The 26,100-nt window shown below is 46.7% G+C and overlaps 1 protein-coding gene and 1 non-coding gene across 6 annotated transcripts in view; both read right to left on the reverse strand.

The window, feature by feature from the left end:
• Positions 1-17,656, reverse strand: part of PARP16 (poly(ADP-ribose) polymerase family member 16) — a 28,860-nt gene extending 11,204 nt beyond the window's left edge. For 2 of the 5 annotated variants that reach the window (XM_019011357.4, XM_019011356.4), the window contains exons 1-2: positions 16,903-17,656; positions 1,631-1,768 (exon numbers count right to left, since the gene is read on the reverse strand). In XM_019011357.4, the coding sequence (XP_018866902.1) occupies positions 1,631-1,768; positions 16,903-17,076 (312 nt within the window). In that variant the 5' untranslated portion in view covers positions 17,077-17,656. The remainder of the gene's footprint in view (positions 1-1,630; positions 1,769-16,902) is intronic. The other 3 variants (XM_019011359.4, XM_055362609.2, XM_055362610.2) reach the window with 3 other exon arrangements.
• Positions 16,139-16,269, reverse strand: LOC115930943 (small nucleolar RNA SNORA24). Its single transcript, XR_004067526.1, has one exon. It is a non-coding gene; the product is annotated as a small nucleolar RNA SNORA24 (small nucleolar RNA).
• Positions 17,657-26,100: the final 8,444 nt, after the last annotated feature.

The raw sequence follows: 26,100 nt of genomic DNA on the forward strand, positions 1-26,100 counted from the left end.
TGCCTCAGCCTCCCATGTAGCTGGGATTACAGGCTCCCGCCACCATGCCCAGCTAAGTTTTTGTATTTTTAGTAGAAACGGGGTTCCACTATGTTGGCCAGGCTGGTCTCAAACTCCTGACCTCATGATCCGCCCGCCTCGGCCTTCCAAAGTGCTGGGATTACAGGCATGAGCAACCGCACCCAGCCAGTGGTTTTCAAATAGTAGGTCACAGATCAAAGCCAGTCTATGGCAAAGTTTTCTCTGGATTATGACTGAATGAGCAAAATAAGGGCAATATAACAGATATATTGATGTAAGGTTGCCATGTACCTTTCTTTGGAAGAACTGTTCTTCATTCTGAAGTCAAGGCCATCCTCCTTTCTTAGTACTATAATATCCTTTTATAAAATGATGATACATGGTAGGCTAACATACTTACTTGGGCAATACAAAAAGTTGACAATCCTGGGTCCCAATACCCCACAGTTTAAAAGAAATTTAACTGGTCCACAATCAAAAGTCTAGGAGCTATTTATTGCCTTATCTACTTTAGCACCCAACATCTAGTAGGTGCTTGATGCCCATATGAGTGAGGTAAGAATAAATGAATGAATAAATTTGAATTCAACACATAACAACAGTGAAACCCAGAGATTCACTAGGAATTAGCCACCCAGCCTGGACCTGAATACAGATCTCCTGACTCCCACCTCCAGGGCTCTTTATGGTATTTTAACATCTAACACAGAAGAATGTCCCTTAGATACCAGAATCCAAGGTACCAAATTCTACGCCACATAGGAAAGATTTGTGTCTTTGGCAGGAGCTTGTAAAATTGAATACTCTTAAATTGAAATGAATTAAGTGATGAACAGTATGGGTAAAGGAAGAGCACCAGAGCAGGAATCAAGTCCTACACCCTGGTCCTTGTCATCCAGCCTGTCCCTGGGAGACCCCAGCCAGGCAAGGTAAACCAAATTATGCAATGTCTGACTTGTGCCAGAAACTGTGCTGGGGGGTGACACACATTTTATCAGTGCCCCACTTTGAGGTAACTATCAGCATCTCAATTTACAAATGGGAAAAAGGAGGCCCTTTTCGATAGAAATGGGATTTGAACCCAGAGCATGAGGTTTTCCACTCCTTTGAGCTCTGCCTCTCCATCTCCTGACAACTGAACTAGGTCAGTGTTTCTTAAGGTATGGTCAGGGTCACCCTAATCAGAATTACCAGCAGTGCTTGTTAAATAAAGTGAATCCCAACACATACTGAGCCCTTAGTATGTGCCCTTAGGCATTTTCAAAGTGTGAAAATTCATTCAATTCTTATAGTCAGTGCCTGATGGAAGTATACTATTATCACCCCCATTTTATAGATGAGGAAGCGGAGGTACTGAAATGTACCTGGTACCTACTCAAGGTCACACAGCTGAGATGAGACAGAACTCAGCTTTGTACAGCCAGTGGGAAAGCTCCTGGGCCTGACTCCAGACACAGAACTAGAAAGTCTAAAGGTGAGGACCAGGAATCTGCATTCTCAAGCTGCCCAGGTCACTGGTACACAGGGAAGTCTCAGAGCCACTGGATTCAGTGCTGTCCTAGAGCCCTTAGGCCCCTAAACTCTGTGATGCTATGGACCAAAGTCTCACCTCTGCCTTCCCTGCACTGTGGATTGTCAGGACCTTTGAGGATAAAATCCAGCTCACCAGGTCCCAGGCCCGTTTGTGGTTGTCTCCGGAGGACTGGAGAAGTTCTTTCAGGTTAGGTAACTTGCTGGCATCTGCAAGCTGAAGCGACAGAAGAACTTCCATTAGCAAGGATCCCGGACACAGTGATAATCAGGGGCCCTCTAGTGGGAAGGCAGGCAACGTTCACTTGTTGCACGTCTCAAGGGATCTCCTGAGAGGAAATTCACAGGTCTACAATCCCCTTTCCAAATAATACTAACCTTTACAAGCTCTAAAATCTGAAAGGTTTTTTTTTTGGTGGGTTTTTGTTTTGTTTTGTTTTTGAGACAGGGTCTTACTCTGTTGCCCAGGCTGGAGAGCAGTGGCATGATCTTGGCTCACTGCAGCCTCTGCCTCCTAGGTTCAAGCAATTCTCCCACCTCAGCCTCCCGAGTAGCTGGGACTACAAGCGCACGCCACCACGCCTGGTTACTTTTCATATTTTTTGGTAGAGATGGGGTTTCACCATGTTGGCCAGCCTGGTCTCGAGCTCCTGACCTCAAGTCATCCCCCTGCCTCGGCCTTCCAAAGTGCTGGGATTACAGGCGTGAACCACCATGCCCAGCTTTGGTGTTTTTTTTTTTTTTTTTAAACTCTTTGGGTACCAAACCTGACCTAAGCTGATGTGAGGTTTAATCTTTACCTATCCCCTTCCTGTTAGTATCAGTGCATTCTGCTGCAGGAATATTAACATGCCATGAGTATGGCATGCCACCCACTGGAGGTGTGACTGAATACATGATACACGCACATGTGGGTAAAGCGCTACATTACAAAGCCTTTTCCTTTCTGTGTGAGAATTAGTTAACTTCTGTTAAGTTGTTCCCCTGGAGACTGGATAAAGGTAGTATGACAACTACATACGTAATCAGGCAACACTGCTTAAGGTAAAAATGACCCAGCATGGTACACGGCATCTGGCCTGGGAGGAACTGTAAATGGGGAATGCATAACTTTGGGTTTCCCAGAGTGTGACAGTGTTTTGTTGGAACACTGGAAGCTTTGTTGATGACATTCTCATGAGTGAGACCAGCCTCTGAGGAAAATGGAGCTTCACTTAGGCCAGAGCAGTTCCTGCTCCCACCCCATGTGGATCTCATCTCTTTACTCCCAAGTTTTCACTTTTGGGGGCAAAGACTAGCTCTTGGACCTCTATGTGGACCACTGCAAGGACTTCCACAGAAACACAGTGCCTGATGCTGTGCTGCTGAAAGCTGTCATCAGTCCTAGAGCCTTTGGATTTAGGCTGATGCCCCGTGGGACCTGTGATAGGGCTCAGCCTAGTTGTCATTGCAGCACATTATTTACCATTCTAAAATCAGGAAGAATCGGAATCCTGAAACATATTCAGTGCCAGGATTTCTGATAAGGGACTGGGGACTTGGACTAACAGATAGCAACAAAGTATCTGTAGCTTTTGCTCAGAAGTTCTGACTGACTAGAGGTCAAACCTCTCCAGCATGGCATTTAAACACCTCTAGCCTAATCTCAACCCCTTACCATCCCCTCCATCACAGACTGGTTCTATCCAGGAACATGTCTTGTTCTAAGAATACCCCTTCCCCTACCTCTACTACCCAGGCACTTCTGATCCAAGAGACCACTCTCTCCTCTAAGTCCCTAAAGCCCATTGCCCCAGTTCTCCCTTCCAAGTCTGGCCAGACACCTGGAGGTCAAGAACTGTCTTGTGTTTTTCCAATTCTCCTCTTTCCCGGATGCAGAGAAAGAGCATGAACTGTGGAATCAGATCTCAGCTGGAATCTCTGTTGAGCTTCTATCTCCTCTCCAACAAGGGCACCACTCTACCTCGCCATGGGGTTGTCAGGAAGATTGAAGAAGGTCACAGAATCTCAGGGCTTGGTCTATACATGTCCATTTCTTTTCTTTCCATTTACACTTCTCCCCAGACAACACTGTCCTCCCAAACCCTGGCAACCTTTCCTTCTGCTTTGCAAGGGATGTAGTTGGCACTTCAAGAATACCTGTGTGGTGGCCCGGCGTGGTGGTTCACACCTGTAATCCCAGCACTTTGGGAGGCTGAGGGGGGCGGGTCATGAGGTCAAGAGATTGAGACCATCCTGACCAACATGGTGAAACCCCATCTCTACTAAAAATACAAAAATTAGTTGGGTGTGGTAGCACGCGCCTGTAGTCCCAGCTACTCGGGAGGCTGAGGCAAAAGAATCATTTGAACCCAGGAGGCGGAGGTTGCAGTGAGCCAAGATGGCACCACTGCACTCCAGCCTGGTGACAGAGAGAGACTCTGTCTCAAAAAAAAAAAAAAAAAAGAATACCTGTGGTTCTTTTCCATTTTTCTAGAAAATTGACTGTTACTGACTTTGGGAGTTTTTCTTAGCTCTGTAGTTGAAAATTAGAAACAGAGCCAGGTGTGGGGGCTCATGCCTATAATCCTAGCTACTCAGGAGGCTGGGGTGGATTTCTTAAGGCCAGGAGTTAGAGACCAGCTAGGGAAACACAGTGAGATGGCTCTAAAAATAAATAAACGAAATTGAAAACATCTTAGGGCCACTTTATTTCTATTTCCAGAGATTCAATCAATAGCCTTATATATTGTAATAAAACTATCTCAGGTTGGGTGCAGTGGCTCATGCCTGTAATCCCAGCACTTTGGGAGGCTGGGGTGGGCGGATCACCTGAGGTCGGGAGTTTGAACCATCCTGACCAGCATGAGAAACCCTGTCTCTACTAAAGACACAAAATTAGCCGGGCGTAGTGGCATATGCCTGTAATTCCAGCTACTCAGGAGGCTGAGGCAGGAAAGTTGCTTGAACCCAGGAGGTGGAGGTTGTGGTGAGCCAAGATCACGCCATTGCACTCCAGCCTGGACAACAACAGCAAAACTCCGTTTCAAAAAAAACACCATCTCTACAGGCCTCATGAGGTATCAGTGAAAATCTAATATTTATTAAAAGAAAAAATTTTTTTGGAGACAGGGTCACACTCTGTTGCCCAGGCTGGAGTGCAGTGGCACAAACACAGCTCACTGCAGGATCCATCCCACCCCCACCCGAAGTGATTCTCCTGCATAGCTGGGACTATAGGCACATGCCGCCATGCCCAGCTAATTTTTTTTATTTTTAGTACAGATGAGGTCTTGCTATGCTGCCCAGGCTGGTCTCAAACTCATGAACTCAAGTGATCCTCCTGCCTCAGCCTCCCAAAGTGCTGTAATTACAGGCATGAGCCACCAAGCCCAGCATACTTTTTTTTTTTTTTTTTGAAAATGGATGTGTGAGCCCGGGCATGGTGCCTTATGCCTGTAATCCCAGCACTTTGGGAAGCTGAGGTGGGCGGAGCTCTTCAGTTCAGGTGCTCAAGACCAGCACGGGCAACATGGCGAAACCACATCTCCACAAAACAAAACAAAACAAACAACAACAAAAAAATTATCCAGGCGTGGTGGTGTACACCTGTAGTCCCGGCTACTTGGGCTGAGGTGGGAGGATCGCTAGAGCCTGGGAGGTAGAGGATGCAGTGAGCCATGATTGTCCTACTGCACTCCAGCCTGGGTGACAGAGTGCAACCCTGTCTTGAATAAAAAAAAAAAAAAGGATGTGTGGAGTGCAAATGCTCCATGAGTATTGGGCTATTTCTATGCCTTGCTTACTGTTCCACGCCGCCTGCTTCACCCCCAGGCTGAATGGCCTTGCATTATTCAGGGGGCATTTACTAAGCATCTACTTTGTGCCAGGCCCTGTGCTCATAGGAGGAGGCATTAGATTTAAAATGGGCCCCTTATGGGGAGGCAGAAAGGTTAATAATAATGACTTAAAAGTATTCATTGTCGCCAGGCGTGGTGGCTCACGCTTGTAATCCCAGCACTTTGGGAGGCCGAGGCAGGCAGATCACCTGAGCTCAGGAGTTCAAGACCAGCCTGGCCAACATGGCAAAACCCCATCTCTACTAAAAATATAAAAGTTAGATGGGCGTGGTGGCAGGCGCCTGAATCCCAGCTACTCTGGAGGCTGAGGCAGGAGAATCCCTTGAACTCCGGAGGCAGAGGTTGCAGTGAGCCATCACTGCACTCCAGCCTGGGTGACACAGTGAGACCCTGTCTCAAAAAAAAAAAAAAAGCAGCATTCACTGTCATAACAAAGTTGGATACAAACTACTAAGAGGACAAGGTGGGACTCCTGTTGGGTAGGGGCTAAAGGAAAAGGGGGTGGGGTTGGGACCAGCTTCACAGAGGAGGTACTGTATGATCTGGGTTTGCTATATGAAACCACAGAAGTATAAAAGCGCAGCATGTAGCTGGGGAAGTGGGTGGTGGCATGGTTAATTGTGCAGTTCTCCCAGGCATCTGGGGCTCTATTCCTCTACTAGCTGTGTGACCTTTAGTGAGATGTTTGACTTCCTGTGTCTCAGCTTTCTCAAATACATAATTGGGATAATATTGGTAGCTACTTTATAGGGTCCTGGTGGAGATTAATCAAGTTAAACAAGTGCTCAAACCAACAGGAAAGTATTAAGTACTCTAATGTTAGTGTGACTGCCATGACTGTCATCATTAACAACAGGTAATTCTGTGTGCCCGGAACCTAGAGTGTGGGGAAGTGGTTGCCAAGAGGAAGAGTGGGAAGGTGACCTCAAGTGAGGTCATCTCAAATGATCCTGTGAATGACCTTGTACTCCACTTGAGAACCCCAAGCTTTGTTCTGTAGGTTATATACAGAGTCACTGAAGACACATCCCAAATGGTGTACCCTCAGGTGGCTACCCATACAGGACTGCTGCCTGCACAGTCCAAAGGGCACTCATCCCCCTTCCTTCTTTTCTATTCCTTGTTATCTCAGAGCCAGAGCTGAGTCATCTTCTCTCCGAAGATTACTACTATTCCCATCACTCGTGTCCTCAAATCCCACCTATGAGTCACAGCCCTTGTCAATAACAGTCCATATCTAGGCCCAGAGAGCCCCACAAAAGGACAGTCAGCTAGCCAGGTGCCTTTCAGGGACTCAGTCTGGACAAAGGGGAGAGATGCCTCCTAGCTCCAAGCTGGACCCAGGCCTCTTCCCAGCCCTCCTACTGCATCTGCCCAGACAGGGTCCCTGCTGCATCCTGCCCTCCTTGCTCCCCACCATCTGTCCACACTCTTTAACTCCTCAACTGACCTTCTTTATGTCCCATTTCACTTTTCGTGTTACTCTGAAAAATAAATCTGCTTCAACAATTTAATAGGATTCTTCCTCTTGTGACTAAAACCTGTCTGCATTTTAGCAGGGCCTTTTGGGAACCAGGCACACAAGTAGGGTTGCCATTTAAAATATGCTCTGCCCAGTTAAATTTGAATTTCAGATAAACAACAACAACAACAAAAGACCCATTTTGTTTTTTTTAAAGACAGGATGGGGTCTCACTCTGTCACCCAGGCTGGAGTGCAGTGGCAAGATCACAGCTCACAGCAGCCTTGACCTTCCAGGCTCAAGCAATCCTCCCACCTCAGCCTCCAGAGTAGCTGGGACTAAAGGTATGTGACATCATGCCCAGCTAATTTTTTGTACAGACAGGGTTCCACCATGTTGCCCAGGCTGGTCTCAAAACTCCTGGGCTCATGCAGTCCACCAGCCTCAGCCTCACAAAGTGCTGGGATTACAGGCATGAGCCACTGTGTTCAGCCAACAAATTTTTTTTAGTATAAATAACCCATGCAATATTTGGGACATATTTATACTTAAAATCCCAGCACTTTGGGAGGTTGAGGTGGGTGGATCACCTAAGGTCAGGACTTTGAGACCAGCCTGGCCAACATGGTGAAACCCTGTCTTTACTAAAAATACAAAAAATTAGCCAGGCGTGGTGGCGGACACCTTTAGCCCCAGCTACTTGGGAGGCTGAGGCAGGAGAATCGCTTGAACCGGGGACGTGGATGTCGCAGTGAACCGAGATCACGCCACTGCACTCCAACCTGGGCAACAAGAGTCAAACTTCATCCAAAAAAAAAAAAAAAAATTATTGGTTGCTCATCTGAAATTCAAATTTAACTAGGTGGCCTATATTTTTATTTGCTAAATCTAATAATCTTACCCTTAATAAGGCACTTAGGAATCCAGTCTGGCCTCTTTGCTTAACAGTACCTCCTGCCACTAACTCCCTCCCCACCCCCAATGCTATTCCTCATGTGACCTATGGCTTTCTTCCTCTGTGCTTCTGTGGCTGCCTAGCATGACATCCCACTGAGCCTTCAAGGCCAGCAGTCACCTCCCACGTGAAGCCTTCCCTGACCACCTACAACCTCTGTACTCAATAATTGTATTCTATTGTGTTCAGCAATACAGCAGAGCCCCATGTTGGTACCTGACCCTCTGGGGCCAACTCAAATCTGGTTGGGACAAACACTCCCTGAGGCCAACCACATCTTACTTACCCTGGATCCCCATGCCAGCCTGGAACCTGGCATGAAGTTAAGAACAAAAGAGTAATAGCTACTATTTATTTGAACCCTTACAGGTGCCAGCCACCAGAATAAATGCTTTGCATGAATTTATTGTTATCTCATGTTATTCTCATAACCTGTTTTGAAGATGAGGAAACTGACGCTTGGAGATGCTCAGCACCTTGCCTAGCGGCACACAGCTATTCAGTAGCAGGGTGGGGATATGAAGCCAGGTGGCCCGACCCCAGAGTCTATTCTCCTGCCATACACTCCTACCAAATGAATGGAGAAATTTAGTGGTGGACTGAATATTTTAGCCCAAAGGAACAATTCCGGCAGAACTTTTAAGAGACTGCTTTGGGAAGCTAATCAGGTATGATATTGGAATTGTCCCCAATCCCAAAATAACACAACTGAGACAGCTACTGGCTGTGCCTAAGCCAAAGGTAGGGAGAAAGATGTATGTAATATGCAGTATAGGGGTATGTGGAAGAAATCACCATCTAGGCAAGCATTCTGAATCACACATCAGTACATGGCAGTGGAAGGCATTTGCCAACTGGATCCAGGAGAATAATTATCCAAGAGGAAGGCAGGTATTTCCAGGGATGGGGAGGGTTTCCCACTCCAGGTGGGAAAGAGCACGGCAGATGGGCAGAGAAGTGAGCAGAGTGTGTCCCAAAAAGTGCTCCTGGGCTCAAATGTCCCCCAGGGCCTGAGAGGTAAAGAAAATGAGTAACAGGGGAGCCCGGGAAAGAGTTGTGAAGACTGTGTTGAACTGGTGACTCCCGGCCTCCATTAGTCGGCTAAGGCCAACCAACCCTGAGCTCCAACTGCTTCCTGCCCTAGGGCAACCTCCACCAAAGGTGGTAAGGCCTCAGATTTTTGTTTCAAAAAGAAATCAACAAGCTGTCTTTTTAATTTCCCAATTTCCGAAAAGCTAGAGGACAAACAAAACCCGTCAGCTCACAGGCAACACATCTGCAGCCTCTGCTGTGGGGACTAAGGAAGGATATAGCTGGAGAGATAGTTGGGGGAATCTGAATGGTGAGCAGAACTGAGAGCCTCAGGGGTTTGGGAAAAGAAGCCTCTTAGGAAAGAGGTACTTTGGGTGAATAGGCCTCACAGAGGAAAGAGAGGACCAATGAGCTACAAGGAGGCAACTCAACCTCCTTGCTTGGAGCAGGAGCAATCACTTAGATCACAAGCTCCTGGGGAGGAGGTGGCCCAGGAATCTGTGTTTACAGATGTGGGTACAAGTGATTCTTATCATCAGGAAAAGCTGGAGATACTCAGGTTTAGATCTCAGACAATGTTGTCCTAGAAAGGTGCGGCAGCAGGAAAGAACAAACATCTGAAAAACATACTTGTCTAGGAAAGTGTCAGAGGTCACAGTTACTAGATGTGGGTGGAGGTGCTGAGAAGGAAATGAACCAAAGGTCTGCCAAGGTCACCATTTTCAGGACCACAGTGACACCCAGAACAGTGGGGCAGGGGCGATGAGTGGAGCTGGAAGGCTGCTGAAATGAAGGCTGAAGAGGTGGACACCACAGGTACAATTTGCTTTGCACAAACCTACAGTATGAAAGGCCAGATTTGCCAAAACAGATTAGGGATCAGAGTCTACAAAAGAACTCTTCACAGGAGGAGCCAGCATGGGGACCCTAAAGGGTTCTCCTAGGAAGCAGGGGTTCTCCTAGGAACTTTTAAAAGTCCTAGTGCCTGGGAGCAAGAGTGGTGTGCCATCACCATGTCCAGTGATTAGCTGATGGTGATGAAGATAATACTAAAACCTACAACCCTGAGTTGTTAGGAGGATTAAATGAGCTACGTGTAGTAACAGCTCAGGACAGTGCCACACAAACAGTAAGTGCTATTAGTGTGGTACAGGTGTTGGTTGCTATATTATTATTATCAATCAAATACCCTCTCTCTGCTGCTCACCAATCTGCTGAGGAAAGGTCTGCATTTCTGGGATCGTTGGAAGGAAAGAGATGGCTGGTCCTGGAGGGATGGATCCCACCCCTTCATCCTCCATATCACCATCCCATTAGCTGATATCTTTCTAGACACATACCTACCCACTGACAGTCACATAATATTATATGTATCTATGTCTGTATCCATATATTTTCAGACCTGTGTACTTTTTCTCCTCCACTCTTCAGATGCCATCTTTGAGAGGAGCAGAGAAATAAAAAGGTAATCTGAGAGATCAAGAATCTTACCTTGAGATATCAAGTATAGACCTAATAGGCACTTTTATTATTAACAAATCTAATTGTTATCATTTCCTCACCATCCAGCAGGTATGGGTGCTCATGAAAATGATCAAATCAGTTAATAGAAAAATAGAAAAGCTACATATTATCTGTAAGGAAACAAACAAAAAATCTCAATGCCGAGGCTGCACTTTAAACCAATCAAATCAGAATCTCTGAGGATGGGGCTCAGACATCAGGGTTTATTTTTTTCCTTAGTTTCCCACATGATTTCTATGACAACCAAGGTTGAGAGGCTTGTAAAGAATGATCTTTCCAAACCGGGCTCAATGACACAACTCCTGCTTGAGACCAGGAGTTTGTAGACCAGCTAGGCAACATAGCGAGACTCCTGCCTTTTTTCTTTTAATCCAATAATAATAATAATAACGATCTTCCCCAGTTAATGTCAATATTCAATTTCCAGTATGGAAATAAGCATTGAAAGCCTTCCTTAGAAAGGTTAGCCATGAGCCGGGTGTGGTGGTTCACGCCTGTAATCCCAGCACTTTGGAAGGTTGAGACAGGCGGATTGCTTGAGTCCGGGAGTTTGAGACCAGCCTGGGTAACATGGTGAAACCCCATCTCTACTAAAATACAAAATTAGCCAGGCGTAGTGGTATGTGCGTGGAGTCCCAGCTACACGGGAGGCTGACATAAGAGGATCGCTGAGCCCGGGAGGCAGAGGTTGCACTGAGCCAAGATCACGCCACTGCACTCCAAACTGGGCAACAGAGCAAGAACTCGTCTCAAAAAAAAAAAAAAAAAATTAGCCATGGACCAGCAATTTCACCTCTCAGAATGTATCCAAGAAGACAACAACAGATATAAACAATGATTAATGTAGAAGGATGTTTATCAAAGTATTATTTATAAAAGCAAAATTTTAAAATTATAAAGAAACCCAAAAGAAGGACTCCTAACTGCTAGGGAGTGGAGGCACAGAATAAGGTGGAAATTTCACGTGTATCTTAAAGGATGAGAGGGAGTTTGCTTCAACAAAGATGGGAATGGCATCAGGAGGGCTCAGGACAGAGAGGAGCTTATATGCGCTTTAACCCAGACACTGGGGAGTCATGGTGTCTAGACAGTGCAAGCCAGAAACCAGAAAGAGGGAGGAAAAAAAAGAGAAAGACTCCTTACTCCTCCAGGACCAGGAGGCCCAATTAGAGCAGTTTGGCACCCCAAATGAGAACAGGGTAAGCTTCATGCAGTGCTTTTCAGACTTCACTATGTGTACAAATTGCCCAGATTTGTTAAAATGCAGATCCTGACTGGATAGGTCTGAGGCAGGGCCTGCTTTTCTAATGAGCACCCAGGTGAGGCTCATGCTGCTGGTCCTCAACCACACTAAGCAGCCAGGGCCTGGAGCTAACACAAAGGAGCCATTCCCACACACTTCCCACCCCCAGAAAGGGTCCACAGGCTAATGGAGAACCAGAACATGCTATTTCGGGAGGGAAAACAGAACAAAAAACTGTACAGCTGCGACTGTGTCAAGTGACAAACCTGAAGTTCGGAGGCCAATGGTTAAGGGGTACAGGGAATCCCAAGAATGTTACAGGTTCTCTCATCCAACCCTGGTCCCAAAAAACAAGGTGAGAAATCCTGAGCCTGGGTATTCAGCACACACACAATGTGATTCCTCAAACATTTGATAAGTACTTCCCAGGCCAGGCACTGGAAATACCAAGAGCTCCCAGTGTAAAATCAGAGAGCTGGCCAGGCGCGGTGGCTCATGCCTGTAATCCCAGCAGTTTGGGAGGCCAAGGAGGGCGAATCACCTGAGGTCAGGAGTTCAAAACCAGCCTTGACCAACATGGTGAAACCCTATCTCTACTAAAAATACAAAAATTAGCTGGGCGTCGTGGCATCTGCCTGTAATCCCAACTACTAGGGAGACTGAGGCAGGAGAATCGCTTGAACCCAGGAGGCAGAGGCTGCAGTGAGCCGAGACCGCGCCATTGCACTCCAGCCTGGGCAACAAGAGGGAAACTCCGTCTCAAAAAAAAAATAAAAATCAGAGAGCTTATCAGCACGAAAATGGTCTCAAAACAAGACACCTCAGGGATAATTTGGGACTTTGAGGACAGTGGTAAGATAAGGCTAAATCAGACCTAAAGCCAAGAGCTTGGTTCAGCAGTGGGGAGTTCTCAGGAAATCACCAATCAATAAAGTAATTTAAGTTACAGCTCTAATTTTTGGAAACTGCAACCCTTGTGTTATAGGTGTGTAATAACACATCACAGTGTGGAGAAAGATTTAAATGACTGAAAATGGTAAACTTTCACATTACTTCCTAGTGCTTTTAGCTGAACAAATGAAAGTGAGAGACTTTTTTTGAGACAGGGTCCCACTTTGTCACCCAGAATGGAGTACAGTGGCACAATCACGGCCCACTACAGCCTTGACCTCCTGGTTCAGGTGAACCTCCGACCTCAGCCTCCCAAGTAGCTGGGACTACAGGCATGCACCACCACACAGGCTAATTTTTTGTAATCTTTTTATAAAGACAGGGTTTTGCCATGTTGCCCAGGCTGCTTTCAAACTCCTGGACTCAAATGACCCGCCCCAGCCTCCCAGAGGGCTGGGATTACAGGTGTGAACCACCGTGCCCAGCCAAGAGACTTTTTAACAGCTCCATACTTTCCTTCTTCAGGTAACTACAAAATGATCCAGCCGGTCCATTCCAGAGCTGATTCCCTTTCCTTTAAAAGTTAGACTTTGATTCAGATACAGATCCAGATGCCCAGTTCTCTGCATCATTTCAGTAACTCATGTGACGTGGCAAAAGGAGGCCTAAAGTGTGTGTTTATCTAAGAATGTATGCATGTCCCCAGAAATGGTGCCAGGCCCCACCTGTGAGCAGCCTTGCTGCTGATGGCCATGCCTACAGACAGCCAAGAATCTATGTGGTCTGGGCTATTTTCCTCAACAATGGTGCCCTATAAGGAATATGGCAACAGAACTGGATGGTAAGAATGCGTGTTTCTCCAGTAGCCCTCAAGAGAAAGGGTAACTATCTGGGACTGGTACAATAAACCCCACGGGAGGGGCAGTCTGTCTCTATAGAGGAGGTGGCTTTTTGGGGCAACCTACATTGCTGATGCTCTCTTAAGGGATTACAAGTGGGGTGAGGGAGAAGGGGGAGGATGGGCCCAAAACAGAGCAACTGATACCTTTGCAGAGGGGTGAGGGATAGAGTGAGATCTATCAGGGGCACTTTTACTTTACTGGTATTATTTGAATTTTTTATAATGAGAATATATTCAAACATTACTTGCATAATTAAAAATAAATTTTAAAAAGCATGATCAAAACAACTCCACAGGCCCCTTTGCATGTATCCCATATTCACCAAACAAACCTGATTCCATTCGCCAAGACCTTCCAGCAGAAAGAAAATAAGTTGCGGATTCTAGTCCACTTGGAGATATGTTTCTTGGTAAAAATTAAAGCTGCACTGTGGCCATGTGCAGTGGCTCAAGCCTGTAATCCCAGCACTTTGGAAGGCTGAGGTGGGAGAATTGCTTGCGCCCAGGAGTTCAAGACCAGTCTGGACAACATTGTGAGACCCCATCTCAATTTTTTTTTTTTTTTAAAAAAGCTGCATTGTGAGTTTGATCCCTCTGACCCCAAACACTCCTCCCAAACAGGTCCCTCTCTCACCCTGCCACCACAGGTGTCTTTCTGGATCTCACCCTTATACCCTCCCCTGCCCAAGGATAAAAATCTCCACAACTTAGCAGGACATGTGTAGCCCTGCATGCTCCATAGGCTGGCCTCATCTCTTCCTGTTCCCCACAACAGTCACACTAAATCACAGTCTTGTCCTTCTCTGTAAGCTCACACCTCCTGGCTGACCATCCTGCTGCTACTCCTGGAATACTCTTTCCCTCTTCTCTGCTCTTGAAGTTCTGCCTTGGGACTTGGCAAGGCATCAGCCTCCACCCCTAGATGGTGTTCCCTGAGCCTGGCCCACAGCTGAGAGCTAGGGGGTGTCCTTGCTCTGGGCTTCCATGTTGTACGGCGCTTACCTAGTATGAGAGGTTAACACTGTTAACCTCTCCACGGGTTAATCCTGTATCCTTAGCACCTGTCCCATAGCAAACACTCCATAAGTATCTGTTGCCAAAACTGAATGAAGTTTCGTACCCAAGGCCCTGATATAACATACTCAGAAAATTGAGTATCTGAACCTGCAAGAACAAATCTAGAGGGAAGTCAGTCAATTTGCCTCTTTCTCCAACCTCCCACTTCCGGTACCCTGAAACACCTGTGCACTGTGGTCACCACTTGAGATGCCCTCGACACATCATTAGGTGGGCTACCAGGACCAGGTCGGGCCAAGAGGCTCAGCCTTTGTCCCTCAACCTCCTAGGAATGATAGCAAAGGAGGAACCAAACACTGATGATTTCATCAGAGATAATGCTAAACACGTGTTGATTCTAAATACCTCCTTTAATCTATCAATGTGGTTCGTGCCATTAACTGATTCCCTAATATTGAACTAATTTTGCATTCCTGGGATGAACCCAACCTGGTCATAAGGAATTACCCTTTTTTATACATTGCTAGCTTTAAGATCCTAATACCTTGAAGATAATTTTTGCATTCATACTCATGACATTGGCCTATAATTTTCTTTCCTCTTTTTTTTTTTTTTTTTGTTTGAGACAGTCTCGCTCTGTTGCCCAGGCTGGAGTGCAGTGGCGTGATCTCGGCTCACTGCTACCTCTGCCTCCCAGGTCCCAGTTCAAGCAATTCTCCTGCCTCAGCCTCCTGAGTAGCTGGGATTACCAGCATGCACCACCATAATGGTGAGACAGGGTTTCACCATATTGTCCAGGCTGGTCTTGAACTCCTGACCTCGTGATCCACCCGCCTCAGCCTCCCAAAGTGCTGGGATTACAGGTGTGAGCCATCGCACTTGGCCTATAATTTTCTTTTTTTGTATCACCCTTATCAGATTTAGGGTCAAGGTTATGCTAGCCTCTTTTTTAATACTCTGTGTAAAACTGGGAATTACTTATTCCCTCAGTGATTGCTACAACTCACCAATGACACCAGCTACATCCAGAGTTTTCTTTGAGGGAAAATCCTTGACTACTAATTCAACGTCTTTTTTTTTTTTTTTTTTTTTTTGAGAGAGAGAGACTTGCTGTGTTGCCCAGGCTGGAGGGCAGTGGTGTGATTACAGCTCATTGCAGCCTCAACCTCTTGGACTCAAGCCATCCTCCCGCCTCAGCCTCCCAAGTAGCTGGGACTACAGGCGTGCATCATCACACTCAGCTAATTTAAATAAATTTTTTTTGCCTAGGCTGGTCTCAAACGATCCTCCTGCCTTGCCTTCCCAAAGTCCTTGGGATAACAGGCATGAGCCACCCAGCCTTTTTCTTCTTTTTCTACAATAGTCTAGAAAAGTTCGCCCAATAACCTGGCACCCTCCAGGTTTTTTGTTTTTTTTTTTAATGGAGTTTCATTCTTGTTGCCCAGGCTGGACTGCAATGGCGCAGTCTCGGCTCACCACAACGTCCGCCTCCCGGGTTCAAGTGATTCTCCTGTTTCAGCCTCCAGAGTAGCTGGGATTACAGGCATGCGCCACCACGCCCGGCCAACTTTTTGTATTTTTAATAGAGACGGGATCTCTCCATGTTGGTCAGGTTGCTCTTGAACTCCCAACCTCAGGTGATCTGCCCGCCTTGGCCTCCCAAAGTGCTGGGATTACAAGCATGAGCCACCGCGCCTGGCCCCTCCAAGTTTTTAACAGTGAAGAATGTTACTTGTGCAAGTCAGAATCTGATACCAATTAAATGGTGACAGCTTTGCTGGGAAACAAGAATATGCTCTTCCATGGCTAGGAAGGGAGACTGCCACACTTGACAGGTCCCAAAGACACATGGAGTTCAGTGTCTTTAATGAATATCAGCTACTGGCGATTTCAATTTTCTGCTTTTTATTGAATCGATTTTGGTAAGTTATATTTTTCTAGGCAATTCCAAACATTTGGATTATAAGGATAACTGATATCTTGAATGCTGACCCAGAGGTGAACTCTGCAAAAAAAGTGCCTGGTGAATCAGAGAAATAACAGCTACATATGTACTGGATGTTACAGTTTATAAAAGTACTGCCCATAGATCACCTTTGGTGACTTTTTGGTGTCTAATTATTTGCAAAAGGATGGCTAACTTTCTAGCTAAGCAAAACAGCTGATTCACATCAACCCTACTCCTGGCCAGGCTAGAAAATCTGTGGAGGACTATGCAACTATTCCTCACTTCAGTCCTCGGAGTCATTTGTCATTGACAGGAGAGAAGCAGCCACCAAGTGCCTTGGGAGTGAGCGTTGACATGAGGGTGTTAGCAGTGTTCTTAGCTCATGGAAACCTTCCCCATGGCAAGGCAAGGCCAAACTGGGAATGGAAAGTCTGGCGGCTGTCATGTTTACTAACGCGGATGGAACTGCCTCTACCTGTGGTTCCACAGGGCACTTGGTCCAGGACGCAGTGGGCAGCGCCAGGACAAAGCACACTCACCAGGGCTTCAAAGTCCTTACAGTCGCCGCGGGCGTAGGACGCGGGGAAGGGCCGCAGCACCGAGTCGCGCTTGTAGCTCTGCAGGGCCGAGGCGAAGAGGCTGCACCGGAGATCGGCGGCCAGCATGTCGCGGCCCGCCGCCTCCCTGGCGGCCGCCCAGCCTGAGGGCTGCATCCCAGGTCACTGCGCGTTGCCGGGGGAGACGCGCTGGTTAGGGGCAAGGGCGAGCGTGCGTTCAGCGCGGGGGCTGGGCCCACGGACAATGGGCCGTCAGGGGCCGGGTTCCCAAGCCTGGGGTGGAGCTAGGCAGGGGGCTGAGATGACAAGGGTGAGAACGTGCCGACAAGTGTCCTCTGCCGGGGTCTGGGCCGCGGCTCGCCGCCGAAGAGAGAGACCGAGGCCTGGACCGCGGGTCGACGGGGAGGTTGGGCCCAGGGATAAAGGAACCCGGGCTGGGTGGGGAGGGGTTCCCGGCCTAGGGGAAGGGCTATGACAATGGAATGACAACCGCGAGAACGTGCTGACACGTGCCCTCCGCGGAGGCCTGGGGCGGGAAGCAGCCCCCGGGGGACGGCGGGCAGAGCCCACTCTCCGCGACGGGCGAGGCTGCTGCGCCGCGCGCGCCTTCCTGCCCCGCCTCCCGCCGCGCCGCCGAAGTCCCGCCTCTCGCCAAGCTGCCCGCGGCGCCACCTGCCTTCCGCCTGCAGCTCATGTCCGCTTGCCTTGCCCGGCCTACCTCCCCTCCCGCCGCCGCGCTCCCACGCTGCTCCGCGCTCCGCCCGGCCCAGCCGAGGGCCCGCCCCTTCGCGCCCCAGCCAGCTCCACCGTACGGGTTGTGCCCGCCCCTCCCAGACCCCGATCACCCGCAGCTACGGGAGTTGCCGCCGCCAGTGTGTGCCGGGCGACGTCGCCCACGCCCCTGCCAGCCATCCTCACAGCAGCAGCAGCCCTGGTAGAAATTGATGTGGGCACCCTCTCGACCCGCCCCTGTACTTGTCTTTGTCCCAGCTCTGCGGACTGAGCCTACCTCTCTTCCTTGGGGTATTAATGCTACCTATTGTCTCTCTTGAATCTTTTCCCTCCAAAACTGCACAGAAGGAGCCATTTAACACCCAGGGAAACTGAGGCTTAGAGTGCTGCAATGCTTGCCCAAGATCCCACAGCCAGATGGGTAAATCTAGGATTCACACCGAGATCTTTGGAAAACCAAAAGACTTTTCCTCTGCTTTTCAGCCTCCAGAATTCTCTGAATTGCTTAAGTCTCTGGCCTCAAATGCCCCAAGATCCTCCTTGGGAGACCTCTCTGACAGGGAGCTTGGGGGAGAGCAGAGGGGCATTGACTTAACTCTGCTGGAGGGTAAGGACTAGACTCCCATCCCCTCTCCCTACTCAGAACCTTCATTAGAGAAAACCCCAAAGTGTGACCTCATGGTCACATGCAAATCTAAACACAGACCATTGTGCTTAAACCAACACACCGCACACACTCCTACCCTGCAGGATCTTCTGAGGAAGAAACTTCTCCTTCTGCATCCAGGCTGTGCTGGGCCCTGGACTCAGAGGAGAGATGCAAACCATTGGATTGCATCTATGACTTCGGGAGGTAGGGCGAAGACTGGTCCCCCAGATACTACAGAGCTTCCCATCTTCTTCTGCCAGGTAAAGGTTGGGGGCTGCTCCCAGGAGCCCACATCAAATCTGTTTGCTCTGAGGCCTAGAACCACAAGGCCCCTAGTGCTTCAAAAGCCATGGGGGTTCTCACAGGACCCAGGAACTCTAAGGTGGCTTCTGAAGCTCAGACCCCAGGAAGGGAGAGCTTGGAGTGGGTCAGGAGACCAGGGAACCGTCTCTCATTCCACCTCTTCTTCATTGCAGGCCCTTAGACAAAAGCCACCCTCTGATACCTCCTTGGCCTCAAGAATTGTTTGTTGGGTGGATATATAAAATTTGCTTATCTGAAGATATTTCTCACATATGAGAATCATAGTGATAATATTCACATCACAGGGTGGTGTGGAAGGGCCTCTGATGGCCAGATGACTTAGCTCATGCAGAATATTAGAATTCTTTTTAATTCTTGTCAATTCCATAGACACAAAGTTGAATTTCATTATAGTTTTAATTTGCATTTACTTGATAGTGAAATTGAATGTTCTTATGTTTATTCTCCTAGATTTTATCAGAACTTGCTAAGGTGGTCTCAGAACCACATTTCTTGTGGAGGGGTTTCAGCCCTGCTTATATAAATTTGATATAATCCACAGACCATACAATTCACCCATTTAAAGTGTACAATAGTTTTTAGTACATTCACAGATATGTGAAACTGTCACCACAATCAATTTTAGAACATTTTTATCACCTCAGAAAGGAACTCTCTACACTTAGTCTATCACTGCTCTACCCACCCCACCATGTCGCCCACTCCTAAGCAATCACCAACATATTTGTTTTTTGTTTAAGAGACTGGGCCTCGCTGTTGCCTCGGCTAGAGCACAGTGGCTATTCACAAGCATGATCATCGCACATTGCAGCCTAGAACTTCTGGCCTCAATTGATCCTCCCGGCTCAGCCTCCAGAATACCTCAGACTACAGGCTCACACCACCACACCTGGCTTAGAGAACACATTTTGTTTACTCCTGTCCTTTTAAATTCATTGAGGTTTGTCTATTGCCTAGCATATGGCCTGTCCTGGAGAATGTTTCACGTGAATGTATATATTCTGCTGTTGTTAGGTCAAGTGTTCTATGGATGTCTGTTAGGTCTAGTTGATTTATATTGTTTTCAAATCTTAGATTTCCTTGTTGATCTTGTTTATTCTATTCATTATTGAAAGTGGGGACCGGGCACGTGGCTCACACCTGTAATCCCAGCACTTTGGGAGGCCGAAGTGGGCAAATCACCTGAGGTCAGGAGTTCGAAACCAGCCTGGCCAATATGGTTAAACCCTGTCTCTAATAAAGATACAAAAATTAGCCAGGCATAGTGGCACGTGCCTGTAGCCCCAGCTACTCGGGAGGCTGAAGCCCGAGAATTGTTTGAACCTGGGAGGCGGAGGTTGCAGTGAGCTGAGATCATGCCACTACACTCCAGTCTGGGTGACAGAGTAAGACTTCATCTCCAAAAAAAAAAAAAAAAAAAAAAAAATCACTGACAGGAAAGATATCCACCCGAACAGGTTTTTAATGCCGATGAACAGGCCCTATTCTGAAAGAAGATGCCACAAAAGACACTTATTAGTAAGGAAGAAAATCGAGCACCAGGATTTAAGGCAGAAAGGGATAGGCTATTGTTCTGTGCAAATTTGGTCAGGTTTATTATCAGAACTTCCCTTATCTGTAAAGCTGATAACCCCCAAGCCTTGAAGAGAAAAGATAAACACAAGCTGCCACTCTTGGTACAACAAGAAGGCCTGGACAACAAGAACCCTTCTTCTGGATTGGTTGAATGCTTTGTCCTTGAAGTCAGGAAGTATTATATCTTGCCAGTAAGGAGCTGCCTTTTATTTATTTATTGAGACGGAGTCTTGCTCTGTTGCCCAGGCTGGAGTGCAGTGGCACGATCTTGATCTTGGCTCACTGTAACCTCCACCTCCCAGGTTCAAGCAATTATCCTGCCTCAGCCTCCCGAGTAGCTGGAATTACAGGTGTGTGCCGCCACGCTTCGCTAATTTTTATATTTTTAGTAGAGATGGGGTTTCATCATGTTGGCCAGGCTGGTCTCGAACTCCCAAGCTCAAGTGATCCACCTGCCTCAACCTCCCAAAGTGTTGGGATTACAGGCGTGAGCCACCATGCCCGGCCAGCAGGAGCTTCCTTTTCAAGTTCTTTTGATATTGGACAATGTTCTTGGCCACCCGGAACCCCGAGTTCAACACTGAAGGTGCAAGTGGTCTACTTGCCTCTGAATAGGGATGATGTCTGTAATTCATCCTCTAGATCACGGGGTCATAAGAATCTTTAATGCTTATTACACCCGGTACTCTATGGAAGGGATTGTCAACACTATGGGAGAGGACCTCAACCAAGAGAACATCATGAACGTCTGGAAGGATTACACCATTGAAGATGTTGTAGAAAAACATGTGAAGGCCATCAAACCTGAAATAAATTCCTGCTGGAGAAAAATTGTGTGCAGATGTTGTGCATTACTTCACAGGATTTATGACAGAGACTGTCAAGGAAATCAAGAGATTGTAGATATGCAAAAGAGGTGTGTGTGGGGTGAAGGGTTCAAGATATGAATCTTGGAGAAATCCAAGGGCTACTAGATGTCACACTAGAGGAACGAATAGATGACTTGGTGGAGATGAGTGCCTTTGAACCAGTGCAAGATGATGAAGATGATGTAGAAGACGCAGTGCCGGAAAACAACTGACATTAGACAATCTGGCAGAAGTGTTCCTAGTATTCAAGACTGCTTTTACAACGTGGACCCTTCTATGACATGGGCACTGAAACTAAAGCGAGTATGCCTGCCTCTCCTGCCTCCCTTCTACCTGCACCTGTTCCTCCTCTGCCACTCCTCAGACAGTAAAACCAACCTCTCCTCCCTGTCCTCAACATACCCAACGTGAAGACAATGAGGAAGAAGACTTTTACGGTGACCCACTTCCACTTAATGAATAGTAAATATATGTTTTTTATTTAGTGGGGTTTTTTTATAGTAAATATATTTTTTCTTTTTCTTTTTTTTTTTTTTTTGAGACAAGGTCTCACTCTGTCACCAGGCTGGAGTACAGTGGTGTGACCTCACTGCAACCTCTGCCTCCCAGGTTCAAGCAATTCTCGTGCCTCAGCCTCCTGAGTAGCTAGGACTATATAGATGCATGATGCCATCCCCAGCAAGTTTTTTTTTTCTTTCTTCTTTTTCAGTAGAGACAAAATCTCGAACAGGCTGGTGTTGAACTCCTGGCCTCAAGTGGTCCTTCTGCCTTGGCCTCCCAAAGTGCTGGGTTTACAGGTGTGAGCCACCATGCCCAGCCTATTTTCTCTTCTTCTTTAATAACATTTTCCTTCCTCTACCTCATTTTGTAGTAAGAATACAGTATATAATACGTTTAACACACATAATATGTGTTAATCGACTGTTATCTGTAAGACTGTCGGTCAACAGTAGACTATTTGTAGTTAAGTTTAGGGGGAGTCAAAAGTTATATGCATCAGCATGGTGGCACATGCCTGTAATCTCAGCACTTTTGGAGGCCGAGGCGGGCGGATCACTTGAGGCCAGGAGTTCTAGACCAGCCTGGCCAAAATGACAAAACCCCGTCTTTACTAAAAATACAAGAATTAGCTGGGCGTGGTGGCACATGCCTGTAGTCCCAGCTACTCAGGAGGCTGAGGCAGGAGAATCGCTTGAGCCTAGGAGGCGGAGGTTGCAGTGAACCGAGATCAAGCCATTGCACTCCAGCTTGGACCACAGTGAGACCCCATCTCCCCACCAAAAAAAAAAAAAAAGTTATATGCAAATTTTCAACTGCGAGAGGGGTCGGCAACTCTAACCCCCCATGTTGTTCAATGGTCAACTGTATATCTGTTGTTTTTCTTTTCTTTTTTGAGATGGAGTCTCGCTCTGTCACCAGGCTGGAGAGTAGTGGCACGATCTTGGCTCACTGCAACCTCCGCCTCCTGGGTTCAAGCAATTCTGCCTCAGCCTCTCTAGTAGCTGGGACTACAGGTGTGTGCCACCACGCCCAGCTAATTTTTATATTAGTAGTAGAGATGGGGTTTCACTGCGTTGGTCAGGGTGGTCTCAATCTCCTGACCTCGTGATCCACACACCTCGGCCACCCAAAGTGCTGGGATTACAGGTGTGAGCCACTGCACCTGGCGCCTGCCTGCCTTTTTTTTTTTTTTTTTTTTTGACAGAGTCTAGCTCTGTCGCTCAGGCTGGAGTGCCGTGGTATGATCTCAGCTCACTGCAACCTCCACCTCCCGGGTTCAAGCGATTCTCCTGCCTCAGCTCCCGAGTAGCTGGGATTACAAGCACACACCACCATGCCCAGCTAATTTTTGTATTTTTAGTACAGACCCGGTTTCACTGTGTTGGCCAGGCTGGTCTCAAACTCCTGACCTCGTGATCCGCCCGCCTCAGCCTCCCAAAGTACTGGGATTACAAGCGTTAGGCACTGTGCCCGGCCTTTTTTTCTTTTTGAGACAGAGTCTCGCTCTGTCGCCCAGGCTGGATTGCAGTGGGGTGATCTTGGCTCACTGCAACCTCCATTTCCCAGGTTCAAGCAATTCTCATGCCTCAGCCTCCCCAGTTGCTGGGATTACTGGCGCCCTCTGCCACACCCGGCTAATTTTTGTATTTTTAGTGGGCATGGGGTTTTGCCATGTTGGCCAGGCTGGTCTTGAACTCCTGGCCTCAAGCAGTCTTCCCACCTTGGCCTCCCTAAGTGCTGGGATTTCAGGTGTGAGCCACCATGCCCGGCCAGTTGTTTTTCTTTATGTTTTATGCATGTCTTATATATTTTATGCTCCTTAAACAGGCACTTCACCAAAGAAGATACATGGATGACAAATAAGCACTTGAGAAGATGCTCAACATCATTAGTCATTAGGAAAATGCAAATTAAACCACAGAGATACCACTACACACCCATGGAAGTGGTTTAAATTTAAAAAATAAAACGAACAATTCTACATGTTGGAGAGGATATGGAGTAACAAACTCTTATACATTGATGGTGGGAATATAAACTGATAACTACTCTGTAAAAACAGTTTTTATAAACATCCACCTACCATAAGACCTAGCAATACCCACTTCTAGGTGTTTAGAGAAGTGAAAACTCTTGCTCAGACAAAAATATGTACAAAAATGTTTACAGCAGCTCTGTTAGCAATCACTAAAAACTGGAAATGACAGGTGGATGGGTAAATAAATCATGGTACAGCCATATAGGAACAGAGAGGAATGCAACATGAGTGAATCTCAAGGCATCATGCTGAGCACAAGAAGCCAGTTCAAAGGGTATGTGCTGAATGTTTCATTTAAATGTCGGAAGTGGCAAAAGTATTGTTGGAGGACAGGTCAGTGTTGGTAAAGGATTACAAGTAGAGGAAGGTGTGACCACAAAGAGCAGCATGAGGAAATTTTGGAGTGATGAAACTATTGTGTATCTTGATTGTGGTGGCGATTATGCAAATCTATGTATATGTTTAAAAAGTCATAGATGCACTCAGTATGCAGTGAGGATAAAATAAAAAATAATAATTTAAAATCATAGATCTGGCCAGGTGTGGTGGAGCACACCTGTAAAAAAAAATACAAGTAGCAGCAGGACATGGTGGCTTGCACCTGGAATCTCAGCTACTTGGGAGGCTGAGACCTGGGCAACAGAGAGACCCTCTTACGGTGGCTCACGCCTGTAATCTCAGCACTTTGGAGGATGAGGTTGTGGGATTGCTTAAGACCAGGATTTCGAGACCAGCCTGGGCAACATAGGAAACCTGGTCTCTAAAAACAAAACAAGCAGTGGCTCAAGCCCGTAATCCTAGCACTTTGGAAGGCGGAGGTGGTCGGATGGCTTTGAGGCCAGGAGTTCTAGACCAGCCTGGGCAACATGGTGAAACCCTGTCTCTACTAAAAATACAAAAATTAGCCAGGCATGGTGGCCACAACTGAAGCCCCAGCTACTCTGGAGGCTGAGGTGGGATCACTTGAGCCAAGGAGGTGGAGATTGCAGTAAGCTGAGATCGCACTACTGCATTCCAGCCTGGGTGATAGAGTGAGATCCGCTCTCAAAAAAACAGAAATTTTTTTTAAGACAAAAAAAAAAAAAAAGAAATCATAGATCTGTAAACCAGAAAAATTCAATTTTACTGTTAATTTAAATATAAAAATAATTGCATGGAAGCATTATTTACAATAACCCAAGAGGTGTAAACAATACCTGTCCATCAACGAATGGGTAAACAAAATGTGGTGTACCCATATAAGGCATATTATTAATCCTTAAAAAGGAATAAAATTCTGGGCGGGCGCGGTGGCTCACGCCTGTAATCCCAGCACTTTGGGAGGCCGAAGCTGGCAGATCACCTGAGGTCAGGAGTTCGAGACCAGCCTGACCAACATGGTGAAACCCCATCTCTACTAAAAATACAAAATTAGCCAGGTGTGGTGGCACATGCCTGTAATCCCAGCTACTCAGGAGATTGAAGCAGAAGAATCACTTGAACCTGGGAGGTGGAGGTTGCAGTGAGCAGAAATCGCGCCATTGCACTCCAGCCTGGGCAACAAGAGCAAAACTGTCTCAAAAAAAAAAAAAAAAAAAAAAAAAGGAATAAAATTCTGATGCATGCTACAACATGGATGAACCTTAAAGACATTATGCTAAATGAAATAAACCAGAGACAAAAGAACAAATATTCCCGATTCCACTTATATGAGGCACCTAGAAAGGCAATATCATAGAGACAGAAAGTAAAATGGTGGTTGCCAGGGGCTCAGAGAGGTGAGAATGGGGAGTCATTATTTAATGGGTTTTGGGATGATGAAAAAATTCTGAAAATGGAAAGTAGTGATGGTTGCAGAACAGTGTGAATATATTTAATGCCACTGAACTATACACTTAAAAATGGTTAAAACGGTAAATTTCATGTGTACTTTAGCACCATAACAAAACAGAAACTTTAAAAATTTAAATGCAGGCTAGAAAACATGTTAAAATACACTATATATAATATATTATGTATATAATATATAACATTTATATATGTAATATAGATATTATATACTATGTAATTATATATAGTATATATTTATATAATATGTAATATATATATTATATATATGCAAAATCTCGTGGAGAAAGTGAAAGAAGAGCTGGCGGCTGTCTCACGCCTGTAATCCAGCAACTCCGGAAGCTGAGGCAGGAGGCTCGCTTGCGGCCAGAAGTTCAAGACCAGGCTGGGCAAGAAAGCCAGAACCTGTCTCTACGAAAAATACAAAAACTAGCCAGGTGTGGTGGCGCGTGCCTGTGGTCCCAGCTAGTTGAGAGGCTGAGGTGGGAGTATTGCTAGGAGGGAGTTTTCTAATAGTTGGGGCGAGGGGGGGGCATTTAAGTGCAAAGGAATGGTTAATACATATTCCAGATAGTGACTACCCATATAGCGAGTGAGGGGTATGATAGGGGAAATGGGCCAACGAAGGCTTCAAAGATGTTAACAATATACTTTTTGAACTGGAT

The sequence above is a fragment of the Gorilla gorilla genome, chromosome 16, assembly GCF_029281585.2.
Source record: "Gorilla gorilla gorilla isolate KB3781 chromosome 16, NHGRI_mGorGor1-v2.1_pri, whole genome shotgun sequence".
Classification (NCBI taxonomy): domain Eukaryota; kingdom Metazoa; phylum Chordata; class Mammalia; order Primates; family Hominidae; genus Gorilla; species Gorilla gorilla.